This window comes from Sardina pilchardus, chromosome 22 (assembly GCF_963854185.1).
Source record: "Sardina pilchardus chromosome 22, fSarPil1.1, whole genome shotgun sequence".
NCBI lineage: Eukaryota > Metazoa > Chordata > Actinopteri > Clupeiformes > Clupeidae > Sardina > Sardina pilchardus.
This window is the reverse complement of record NC_085015.1, coordinates 6,866,770-6,880,337: the sequence shown is the minus strand read 5'-3', so window position 1 is coordinate 6,880,337 and position 13,568 is coordinate 6,866,770. Positions and strand designations below refer to the sequence as shown.

General features: G+C 45.8%; 1 protein-coding gene across 1 annotated transcript; it reads right to left on the bottom strand.

The window, feature by feature from the left end:
• Nucleotides 1–570: 570 nt before the first annotated feature.
• Nucleotides 571–13,413, bottom strand: LOC134069650 (serine/threonine-protein phosphatase alpha-2 isoform-like). Its single transcript, XM_062525673.1, has 7 exons — nt 13,037–13,413; nt 12,258–12,389; nt 11,812–12,042; nt 11,034–11,138; nt 5,819–6,042; nt 3,328–3,462; nt 571–2,620 (listed from the first exon to the last, which is right to left on the bottom strand). The coding sequence occupies exons 1-7, from the start codon at nt 13,089–13,091 to the stop codon at nt 2,504–2,506; spliced, it is 999 nt and encodes a 332-aa protein (XP_062381657.1). The 5' UTR covers nt 13,092–13,413; the 3' UTR covers nt 571–2,503.
• Nucleotides 13,414–13,568: the final 155 nt, after the last annotated feature.

Genomic DNA, 13,568 nt, shown 5'->3' with positions numbered 1-13,568 from the left:
ACATAGTCCGTACTGTAGTCCTTATGAGGGGGGAAATCGAGATTCAGGCATACCCCCTTTCAGTACCCCCAGAAAACTCTACCGTGCCATCTAGTGGTAGTACTCCAAAACTGATATTGCTTCAAGATTTCCCTTTAACTGTTCTTACGGCTTTTCTAATCTTAGTTTCTGCATTTTTTGTTTGTTTGTTTTTATTTATTTAGAAAAAACAAGTGTAAACTCAAGATAGTGTAAACAATAGAAAGCACACCCATCAGCTCAATATAAGCAGATCAAAAACTGCCAACAGAGCACAACAGTGGCCAGGTAACTGACTGCCGACTCTCATTGCTATAGTATAGGACAGCAGGACAAAGTGACTCCCTCTATCCGGATCACTATGGACCACAATGGTGGCTTATCGTGCATGAAAAATTAAATTAGATCGGAGTTATGTAAGCAGGCAGACACATACGCATGAACAGATGGAGCCAGTTTACAATCCTCTCCAACCTCGGTTAACATAAACCAACGAGACAGACACGGTCAATAACACACACACAGAAGAAAATATCACACACAGGCTTTTTGTATCAGATTCTGAATTTATTGGTTGATTTCATGAATACTACAAAAAAAAGAAAAAGTTCTCCTTCAAGTAATTAAAGCTGTACAAATCTACCATTTCATGAAAATCCTAAATTATGTGTATTATGTGTCGTCTCTACCTCTGGACTCGTTTAGAAATCGGTTTCTGATAAAAGTTTCTTTTGTGCCCTACTAGCTGGACCCCTTGACCTGTATGAAGCCAGCGCACCTTTCTTTCTCTCTCTCTCTCTCTCTCTCTCTCTCCAATACACAAACACAAACACAAACACACACACACACACACACACACACACACACACACACGCTGCACTGCACCAGGGGGGGCAGATGCATTGTGTGACAGTTTTGGCGTTCGGTCTGAACACCAAGCACAAAGGTGCATATGTGCATATGCACGCACACACGCACACACACACACACGCACACCTCTTCAGACGGGCTTTTCCTGCAGATTAAGGGTTGTGCTTTTTGAAGTTATCAACTGGTCTCAGAGCACACACACAAAAACAAAAGGGCAAATATCTTCACTGCCATTTCTGAAGATTAAAAATAAAACCAAAAGAGAGAGAAAGAGAGAGAGAGAGAGAGAGAACGAGAATAACAACAAAAAAACATTTCCCGTTTCTGGGGAGGTGAAGTAAATTCTCAGCAATCGGCATCTCTTACTACGCTCCACAAAGGAAAAGTGCCTGAAGGGTACGGACACCTTTTAGACTCGAGTCTGGTAGCTGAAGTAGACTAATGAAGTATACTGTGACAGGTCCAATACGCAGCATCGACTGGACATCCTCTCCCCATATCAGTGATCTCAAATAGCCAAACACCACCACACACGACCCAACCCATCAGCCTTCACGTGACTGGATCTCTCAATCTGACAAACCCCTGCCATATGTGCCAGAAACGTGCACACACACACACACACACACAGACAGAGACACACACACACACACAGACACACACAGTGTAACACCACATCTGTTCTTTACATTAGAAACAGTGGCTGGCAGTGAGAGTGCCCCCTGTGTGTTTGTGCCAAGGGTTTAGATTGGTTTCAGAGCAGGGAATGGTCAGCAGTCAGGCTGGGCTAGCCTACACAGGGTCCCCCCAGGAGGGGGTGGGGGTGGGGGGTTGGGGGGGATCCCCTCCGCCTGACGGCAATGTTGTGCTTCTAACCTTCGAGTTTGGGGTGTGCAGGAGGAGGAAGAGGGGGTGGGGGGTGGGGGGTAGGTGTGGTGTTTCCTGCACTTAAGATTTTAAATTGGACCCTACAGGGCAGGCGGAGGGGAGCTGGGGTGAAAAGAACAGCTTTAGGGAGATGGGATGGGGGGCAAAAAATGTTTTTATTCACACAGACATACACACACACACACACTGTAACTCGGGCCCACACAAACTCAGACACGCATTAAATCAGGCATTCAAATCAATTCGGAGTCTGTTGCAACAGGCATCCAGGTTTTTCTGATTCGACTCTCTTTCGGTCTCGCACACACAATCGGTGAGCAAATGTACAGGCCCACACACACACAAACACAAACACACGACGACAAACACACATCATGAAGTCATTAAGAAAATGCAGCTGAAGGAACAAAGAGAACTAAAAGGTGAAGTCGTGGAGACTGCACTGACCCAAGGAGCAGCCCAATCAGGCCCGGACCTGGGCCAACACTGAGCCAGAACCGGGACAGACTAACGCTACAACACCGGGGCGATTTTGGTGTCCAAGAAAAGAGGATGAAGACAAAAAGGGGGAGAGGAAAATAAAGGTGGGGGGGGGGGGGGGGGGGGGGGGGGTTGAAGTGAAGGATTGAGGGAGGAGAGAGAGAGAAAAAAACAGGAGAAGTAAAAGGACAGGAGGAGAGGTAGAAGAGCAGAGGAGTGCAGGAGAGGAGGACGAGTGTGGAGCGGGTCATTTCTTGGCCTTGCCGGCCTTGGCCGAGTTCCTGGGCGGGGTGACCGGTCGCCCGGAGCCGAAGCCACCTCCGCCGCTGTAGGAGAACAGCTTCTTATCGGCTGGCTTCAGAATCTGGGGAGAGGGAGAGGGAGAGAGAGAGAGAGAGAGGGAGAGAGAGGGAGAGAGGGAGAGGGAGAGGGAGAGGGAGAGGGAGAGGGAGAGGGAGAGGGAGAGGGAGAGAGAGAGAGAGAGAGAGGGAGAGAGAGGGAGAGAGAGAGGGAGAGAGAGGGAGAGAGAGAGAGGGAGAGAGAGAGAGAGGGAGAGAGAGGGAGAGGGAGAGAGGGGGAGAGAGGGAGAGGGAGAGGGAGAGGGAGAGGGAGAGGGAGAGGGAGAGGGAGAGGGAGAGGGAGAGGGAGAGAGAGAGAGAGAGAGAGGGAGAGAGAGGGAGAGAGAGAGAGGGAGAGAGAGAGAGAGGGAGAGAGAGGGAGAGGGAGAGAGGGGGAGAGAGGGAGAGGGAGAGGGAGAGGGAGAGGGAGAGGGAGAGGGAGAGGGAGAGGGAGGGGGGGGGGAGAGGGAGAGAGAATTTGTGAGTAAACAGCAATCCAGCAACACATAAAGAACACCACTGAAAGGACTTGGGCTAAACCTGAAACTCTCAGTGACATCAGCTTACTTCATTCCCTCAGATGTGGAGTGTGTTTGGAGTGTGTTTGCAGTGATGCATTCAAACTACATCTATTTACACTTCTCACACTGACTTCTTGTTTAGTCTTTGAAAACATGTGCACATGGCAATAGATCAATAAAATACAGTCACACACACACACACACACACACACCTGGAAGGAGCACATGAGTGTTTCATCCACGCTCATCATGGCTCCGGCGTTGTCGAACTCGCCGCAGTAGTTGGGGGCAGAGAACAGTGTGACCAGCTGGCGCTTCGCAAAGAACTCGTAGCCATCCTCCACCACCTGAGCAACAACCAATGGGAAACAACGTTATTGAAGAGCCATCCTCCACCACCTGAGCAACAACCAATGGGAAACAACGTTATTGAGGAGCCTGCAAGCCTTTGGTCGATCACATCAGTTCATGAATTAATACTTCAGGGCGCGATTCTTTTTCTCAAGTAGCACTTGTGTGACCTCGTTAAAGGAAAACTATGCAGGATTGGCGATTTCATCGCCGGTTTCGCCTTCATTTTTAGTTTACGCTCGTTTTATGCTTGCATATTTCTCTGCAGAGCTTCCCCTACAGCTTTAGTGTGTATATTTCACAAATCTCCTCAATTGGTCAGTCTGCCGTGCCTTTTTATGAGACTTTACATGACACTTCCTGGATTAGAACATGGGTGCGTGCCCGAGGGCTCCTGAAATTGCAAGCGTGGTTCTACCGCTACAGACCACTAGGGCGGCCGGAAAAAACACCGGTTGACTGGTAATGACTCATTTAATCATATATAACAGTATGGAACGAATTGATTTAACTGAAAAACGTTGCATAGTTTACCTTAAAAAAAAAAAAAGATTATTCATTTTTAAAATGTAAAAAAATGTTTTCAATAGCTCCGCTTTTAAGGACACAAACATTTGCAACGTGGCTACACCATAATGACATTCATAGAGCATGTAGAAATGCTGTAGTGTGTGGTCAGCAAGAGAAACAAATCTTGTTCTTTGTATCCACTGCCAGTGCCATGCAAGCAAGCGTGAGCAAAACAGTTGCTCTGTAGAGACTTGCACTTAAAATAGTTCAGTGGCTTAGTGCACAGGCACTGGCACACTTCAATCCTGTTATTTCTCAACAGCCTTCTGCAATTAATTGAATGACCACCAGAGGCCATCATATCCCACAACAGAATCCTGATGCTTTTTTTTTTTTTTTTTTTTTTTTTACAGTGCTCACTTTTACAGTGGTCAGCAGTGGGATGACCCGTTCAGGATAACATCACAATAAACAGACCATTTGAAATCTTAAGACAATAAAATTAAGGCCAACACTGAGTTCTAAATAATCACACACACACACACACACACACACACACACACACACACACACACACACACACACACACACACACACACACACACACACACACACACACACACACACACACACACACACACACACACACACACACACACACACACACACACACACACACACACACACACACACACACACACACACACACACACACACACACACACACACACACACACACACACACACACACACACACACACACACACACACACACACACACACACACACACACACACACACACACACACCATTTTAGCTGGTCCTAATACCTGGCTCAGGTCTGGCCCTCCAAGATGACCGCTAGTGTTCTGTCCCTTCTCTCCCTTCTGCTCTGCCGCCGAGATGGAACAAACGCCGGAGCACGACCCGCTCGTACCCATTTCCCTCCGGTTCTTGACAAGTTCTGCTTTTCCCTAGAAAGGTGTGTTTCTTCAGGCTGCCTCAAGCCTGCTCTTACGAGCCTAAACTGAGGTGCCTTCAAATTCGCAAACAAAAGGCCAACATGTTTCTGTTTGTCTTGAGTTTTTGGCGAACGTTTGCAAACACTCGCAAACAGTCTGAGGTGGTAGCTCTCCATGAACATCGTTCAAATTTAAGTGTTAAAACATAGTCAACACAATCAAAACATTCTCACACACAAACGTTAGCCAATGTTTGCCGAATTTGAACGCACCTCTGGCTTCTAGAACTTAAGAGAACGCCCGGCTGACAACACCAGTTGTTGAGGGTGTCTTGAGCACCTCTGGCACTGAAACATTAAAATGGCCGCCAGCAACGGGACTACAGGTCCCTACCAGCCCTAAACAGGCTCAGAGATCGTTCCAGCCGCAACCATGTTTGGTAAATACTGGATGTGTGTTTTCTTTTCATAAGAAGGCTCAGGGTTGAGAAGAGGGCGTGAGCAAGGTGCTGACCGCCTAGAAGAGCATGGCTCAGTCCAAGCTGTATTAAAGATACACGCTGTATGATTTGATGCTGACTGCCCATAATATAGCATGGCTGAGTCATATTTACAGAGCTAGGACGAGGCACACACAGGTTTTTTGCTTGCATGTTCTTTTTGGGTTTTTTTAACTCCACACACTTAACAGCTAGAGGAACGTGAAGGGAATTTTGCTGACCACATTATCATGTCCATCACAAAAACCCCTAACCATAACCAAAAACCTACTTCCTGGTCACCCGGTCAACCTGGCTGTGTCTAGCTTCTCTTACTATCCGGCTTGGCAGGCCTGCCTAAGATTATGATTGGCTCGCCGGCTAACTAGCTGGCTAGCTGACCTGGTGGGCACGGCAGATGAGATCCATGTCGTGCTTGTGGAGGAACTTGGCGACGACGTCCGCTCCGAAGGTGAAGGAGACGCCGCGGTCGTTCTCGCCCCAGCCGGTCACGTCCTTGTCGGGGTCGGCCCACAGCAGGTCGCACAGGAGGCCCTGGTCCGGCACGTCCGTGGGCCGCATCACACGCCGGATCTGCTCCATCGACTGCAGGTCCGGAGACAGGCCTGAGGAGCACACACACGTAGACATCACTATAAAGTTCACACACACACACACCTATAGAGACCAGGCCTGAGGAGCACACACACACACACACACACACACACACACACACACACACACACACACACACACCTATAGAGACCAGGCCTGAGGAGCACACACACACACACACACACACCTATAGAGACCAGGCCTGAGGAGCACACACACGTAGACATCACTATAAAGTTCACACACACACACACACACCTATAGAGACCAGGCCTGAGGAGCACACACATGTAGACATCACTATAAAGTTCACACACACACACACACACACACCTATAGAGACCAGGCCTGAGGAGCACACACATGTAGACATCACTATAAAGTTCACACACACACACACACACACACACACCTATAGAGACCAGGCCTGAGGAGCACACACACACACACACACCACTATAGAGACCAGGCCTGAGGAGCACACACACACACACACCACTATAGAGACCAGGCCTGAGGAGCACACACACGTAGACATCACTATAAAGTTCACACACACACACACACACACACACCTATAGAGACCAGGCCTGAGGAGCACACACACGTAGACATCACTATAAAGTTCACACACACACACACACACACACACACACACACCTATAGAGACCAGGCCTGAGGAGCACACACACGTAGACATCACTATAAAGTTCACACACACACACCTATAGAGACTAGAGATGCACCGATTGCAAGTTTTTGGCCGATTCCGATTTCCGATTTTTCATCTAGTTTGACCGGCCGATACCGATTTTAGCCGATTCCGATTTAATTTCTTCTAACCACTTTACAGCACAAACAAAGAGTTATTTTCTAGCCTATATATTTTTTTTAATACAACATGTTAGAAATGTAATCAACTTATCAATGGCTGGTAGAAAAATGTGAATAGACAGATTCTTCTTCAAGTCTTCTTCAGCTGCAGTAATCCCAGTGTGGGACATTCATTTCACACATGTAGAAATGCACTAGGAACACTATTTCTTTTCTTCTCACATCCATATGCAATATCCAACTGTAAATATCTTCAGAATACTGATAACTGAAGTTAGTGCTACATAGCTGAGATGTTGGAAAATAACAACAAAAAAAAATAATTTTGAGAAGCCTTGAAACACAGCAAATGACTTACATTCTCAGTCCACACTCTTCTTTGAACTTTCGCGATTGCTTGCGGATACTAAGGAAATGTCCATATTTGGATGGCATACTGTAACGTCATGCAGGAGCTTTCCAACGACACCACGCATGATATGTTTTGTATCACGGTCGCGGTAGTTTATGACACGTTAGAATGCTAACTTTTGGCGAATTTAGAAGAAATATACAGGCGTGATCAGACAAAAGGTAATGAAATAAACCTCTAAATGTGTAAATCGGACTTAGTTGTTGTAGTAGTGTGAAAGAATACATGATAAGTTGGCAAACCGAAGCAAAACTATGTCTATTCCTGCCGTGCTATGTCGCTGCTTATTGATAGCGCTTGTGGTTCAGCTGTGGGCACGCAATTAGCGGCAAGGACGGGCTTTGATGAGCGCTGTAACCTGAAGTGACAGCTTAGTATAGTAAATTCCATGCAATATGGCAAAGCACAGCGTTCGCTGCATAGAAAAACTCAGTATTAGCGCTTTATCCAGCCCTGACTGTTGGCCTAGCTTCATCAAACTTTGCAAACTCAGCTGTGTGAGTGTGATGTTGTTACAAGTACGTGCGAGTGCATTTGACCGGCATAAAATCGGCATGTCTCAGACTGACCGGCCGGTCGCCGGTCGTGGCCGATCACGTGAAAATCGGCCGATTCCAATCGGCGGCCGATCGATCGGTGCATCTCTAATAGAGACCAGGCCTGAGGAGCACACACACACACACACACACACACCACTATAGAGACCAGGCCTGAGGAGCACACACACACACACACCACTATAGAGACCAGGCCTGAGGAGCACACACACACACACACCTATAGAGACCAGGCCTGAGGAGCACACACACACACACACACACACACCACTATAGAGACCAGGCCTGAGGAGCACACACACGTAGACATCACTATAAAGTTCACACACACACACACCTATAGAGACCAGGCCTGAGGAGCACACACACGTAGACATCACTATAAAGTTCACACACACACACACACCTATAGAGACCAGGCCTGAGGAGCACACACACACACACACAACTATAGAGACCAGGCCTGAGGAGCACACACACACACACACCACTATAGAGACCAGGCCTGAGGAGCACACACACGTAGACATCACTATAAAGTTCACACACACACACCTATTAGAGACCAGGCCTGAGGAGCACACACACACACACACACTATAGAGACCAGGCCTGAGGAGCACACACACACACACACACACACACACACACACACCACTATAGAGACCAGGCCTGAGGAGCACACACACACACACACACACACACACACACGCTAGAGATAGACCTGAGGAGCCCACACATACATCACTATGGATACCAGACACCACAAACACACATAGACCACTATGGAAACCAATCAGCCCACACACACACACACACACGATAGGTCAACTAGGGATGAAGGACTGACACAAGGACAAATAAACACACATAATAGGAACAGGCCGAAGGATGAGGGACCAAGGCCACACATTCATTAGTGGTCATATACTAAACGCGTTTTCAAGTCGGTCTTCACATCACAGATCAAATGCAATTCTTAAAGCCTGGAACTTCCTGCATAATCAATTAGCTAAATACAACCCAGGGTTCTTTCAATAGCTTTTAAAGAGACACACGCACACACACAGACGATGAAGATAAGCTTCAGGAGGAAAGAGGTCATGAGAGGGTACCAGACACTGACAAAAGTAGACACACACACACACACACACACAAAGACTGCAGGACAACATTCAAGACATACATAGAGGATGTGCAAAATAGGACATACTGACACACACACATACACACACACACGCGCGCACACACACACACGTGACAGGCCTGTGGAAGAAGAGCGGTCAAAGCAAGGTGACAGACATTGACATTGACATTAAAGCAGACAGACACACACACACACACACACACACACACACACACACACACACCAAGCCTGTGGTGAAGTCGTGTTTTTTTCTTTTTCTTTTTAAAGATCGAGATGTGCACCTATCAGTAGAGCTGTGAGAAATAATTGTTTTCACCATGCATTGTGATGCGAAAACACACGAGCCGGAATCTCAACTAGATTGAAATACTATTCTGATTTCTCAACTAGCCGTGCATGCAGAGGCCACACACAGCTTCCAACATAACATTTGTGGTTCCGACCAGTTTAAAGGGTCCATCCCTTTCTTTAAACATCTGCACCCTTACACACGCACACACTTCGATCTGACAAGATTGTTATTATACGCAAATTGTTGACACTACACAACTAAGCCAAACGTTCCTTGTATGATGGACAGAATCCACAATGTATTATTCTATTAATGTTCATGTACATTGAATTGATAATCTACCGACACCCTCCCCCAAAACCAGCTGCAAAGAATCACTGGATCTTCCTAGCACTGATGGAACTTTTCATTAAACTAAAAGATTATGCCTGCCAGCAAATTACAAATCCACAAAGGAAAAACAAACACGACAGCAGACATCTCTGACTAAAATGCCAGAGATTTTTCCACATATGGGGGAAGGTCAAGGTAAGTGGACGTCCAACTCCAAAGCCTGCTCGCTCTCTCTCTCTCTCTCTCTCTGCTCACACACACACACACACATATACACACACACACACACACTTTCTAAGACTGGCAACTTCACGCACAGGGCCACTTACATGACCACTGTTACGCTACCGAGATGTCCTGTAATAACAATGCAAATGTTGTTTGGAAACACAGCAAACACAGATTTCCACCAAGTTACATAACCGCATCAGTTGCACAAACAGCAGTGCGCAGAGGAACAGACCCAGAGAGATAAGAGCTGTGAGAAGCCATAAAACACGTAGCCTACATGTTTACAGAGCAGAGACACACAGCTACCCAAACAGGAGTACATCAAGCCTCTAAATCTCTCTCTCTCTCTCACAAACACACACACGCAGAAAGCCACAGATTTCAGAGATTTCTTACACACACACAGAAATGGAAAACTGGTTTAACAACCAGAAACAGAGGAGAGAAGTACATGTGAAATTAAAACATGGGATTGCGGCCCTGAAAAAAGCCCAAAGCAGAAAGTCCATCTAACATGAATGACAATTAGAAGGCGGAAAACATAAATTCAAACATTTACATAAAACGTATTTTCCAACAGTTTTATGACTGTATAACCTTTACTGTAATTTCCCAACTATTAGCCGCAGCTTATCCACGATATTCCGCAGCCAACAATGGGGGTCGCCATGACACCGAGACGGTTTTCTATTTCCGGCGAAGCTGCATTGTATCTGTTTTAACGTGACGGTTTACGGTGCTTAACATATCATAACGCATATAAAAGTCAACTTTTCTATTTTATATAGGTTATATGTGATGCAGTATATACATGCTGAGGGCAGAATTGTCAACATTTCGAAAGAAATCTAAGTTGAGGCATAACCTAGTTTGCTATGGAGAACGCACATGTTAACAGAATGAACGGAAGTTGAAAACAGTATCGTAACCATCGCAACGATACATATTTCCGGGTTAAGGAAAGAGGTGGATACATGGATTTTGCAAAAATCTCCCGTTATGAGGTTCACACATGGGGGTAGCTAATATGGTGTTAACATGGTTTTGTTTCTTTTAACTTGCATAAACACCGGCCTGTGGCTTATACATGATGCGGCTAATACGCAGGAAATTACTGCAGAATTATGGGTTTGATCATCACTGGGTAACAGGTGTGGAGTTCACACCTTTGGCACTTAGCAATAGCTGCCACGTACCTCCATGACAACAGAAGATCTTTTCGTCAACAATGGCAGCGACAGGTAGGCAGTTGAAGCAGTCGGTGAACGTCTTCCACAGCTTGATGTTATACCGCCTCTTGCCTGGAGAGGGCACCAAAAGGTTCAGAAAACAGGGGCACATACAGATTCCTTGGATGACTGGGTACAGTAAATGGCAGTATATGCCAAAATATAAGCAAGGACACATTATTGAGTGTACAGTTTCTGAATGCACCACATTAGACATTACCCCATTAGGTGTTAAATTGTTTACAAAATGAACCAACCCTGCCTCCCACAAACGGTCAACATGCCAATGTTAAACCAAATTGCTAAAACCAATGCCGGTGGTCTAGCAGATAGACATCTGGGTTTCCATAAGACACACATGAAGGATTCAAGTTAAATCTCAGATGCCATTCCACCAATGGGTGCCTCAGAGTGCCAATTAAGCCCCGAGTTTCTGCAGTGGGGACTGTTAGCCAATTTAATGATAATCTCTATATAAGAGTGTCAAGTAATATAATAATAATTACGGGGATTACAGTGTTTGTTATGTAGGTGATTGGATCGCAATGATTGATCCAGATGTTCATTTGAGAAGCCAGTCATGAATGTGTATGACTTAGAGTATCATTTACTCTTGATAGCTATATTTATGTATTTATGAAGAATACAGTGTTTTTATGTGTGTGTGTGTGTGTGTGTGTGTGTGTGTGTGTGTGTGTGTGTGTGTGTGTGTGAGAGAGAGAGAGAGAAACATTTCTTCACTTACATTCATCATAAAAACCATATATCCTGTTGATGGAGGCACATTCATGATTGCCTCGCAGAAGAAAGAAATTCTCAGGGTATTTGACTTTGTAGGCCAACAGCAGACAGATGGTCTCTAGGGACTGCTTGCCTCTGTCCACATAGTCGCCCAGGAACAAGTAGTTGCTCTCTGGGGGGAAGCCACCATACTCAAACAACCTCAGGAGGTCGTGGTACTGACCATGGACATCACCTAGAGCAGGTCAAAAATATGCAAGGGAATGTTTACAAATATACGGATAACTCCAATCACAATAAAAGAAGATGCAAGGAGGGATCCGAACACATGTGTCACGTTCCATCACGTTGTAAAATGACGTGCATGCAGGCCAAAACGACGAAATTTTGACGTTGCGTGCTTCGATATGAAAGTACAAATCTGCCTTGTGCACATGGTTCAACACTTACCACAAATCTTTAGCGGTGCCTCGAGTTCCAAAAGAATGGGTTGACTGAGGAAAATCTCCCGGGATTTGAGGCACAGACCGCGGATCTCATTCTCCGTCAACTGGACGTTCTTCCCAGGCCTAGAACCCTTCACTAGCGTGACGAGAGCAAGAGAAAGAAGCAGGGTTATGGTCGATTAGGCGATGGCCGTCATGGTGTCTGTACATATTGCGGCAGTAAACACTGCCCTAAAGTCATAAGGATGTTTTCCTACGATAGCAATGGTCTCCAGTATCGCACTTGTGTAACATCAATGTTAGCTTGCCCGCACTTACGCTCCATAACGGAGATTGCACTTTCAATTGAACCCTTAACTATATTTGTTAACGTTGCAAATATCCACAACAAATGTGTGGGGATAACAGTTAATCCAGGAAACTCGACACCTTGACGTTAACACAACACGTTAACGTGCTAGCTAAGTAGCTTACATTCATTTGCTCATTCAAACTTCCATGCAACCCCCAGGAAAAATGGTGGATATATCCATCAGTGAAGCTGAATATGCTAATCTCTAGCTAACCCTCCGATCTAAACCATCGTAAACTTTTACTTTGGGATGTGGCTTGCTAACTGTACCTGAACCGCACTAGACGTAGCTGTTGGCTAATTAACGTTAGCTACCCACATAGCTGTACTTGTATGTGTTGCTAGCTGCTAGACTGTGGCCATCTTTGCCTTTTACTCACGTTAGAAATGCAAACACACATCCAAGATAATGCACATTCAAATAAGCTTACCTTCGAGGAGGCGTTGTATAATTGAATCGATGTTTAACTTGTCAGATTCTGCCATTAGGTCTCGTTAAATTAAGCCTTTTTTTTCGAACAACTGAACTCAACACGGCAGAGTGAAGGAGAGGCTAGTCGCTAGCTAGCCAATTAGCTAGCTAACACGGCGGGCTTAACTGCACAGCTATCACTACGGCAAATAGAAGATAACTATGAAAATATGCAACGGAGCAAGCGGAATAGAGTAATAAGAACCGAAATATCTGCGCTCCAAGACACCACTTTATACTTTGATTTTTCAATAAACACCAAATTAAATATATATTTCTAAGTTTCAACGTTTCTTTTCCCGTCCCTCCAGAAACGTAGCCAGAGGAAGCGGTTGTTGAGCACGTAAGGAGGCGGGTAAAACGGTCCGTTCTTCGGATTCATAGGCTGTGGAAAGCTCCTCCCAGGATTTGGTGAAATTGTTTTTTGGTTACGGATTGGCTGTGACATTATGTCAGTCACGAAGTACAAGTTACAGTGACAACAGAACAGT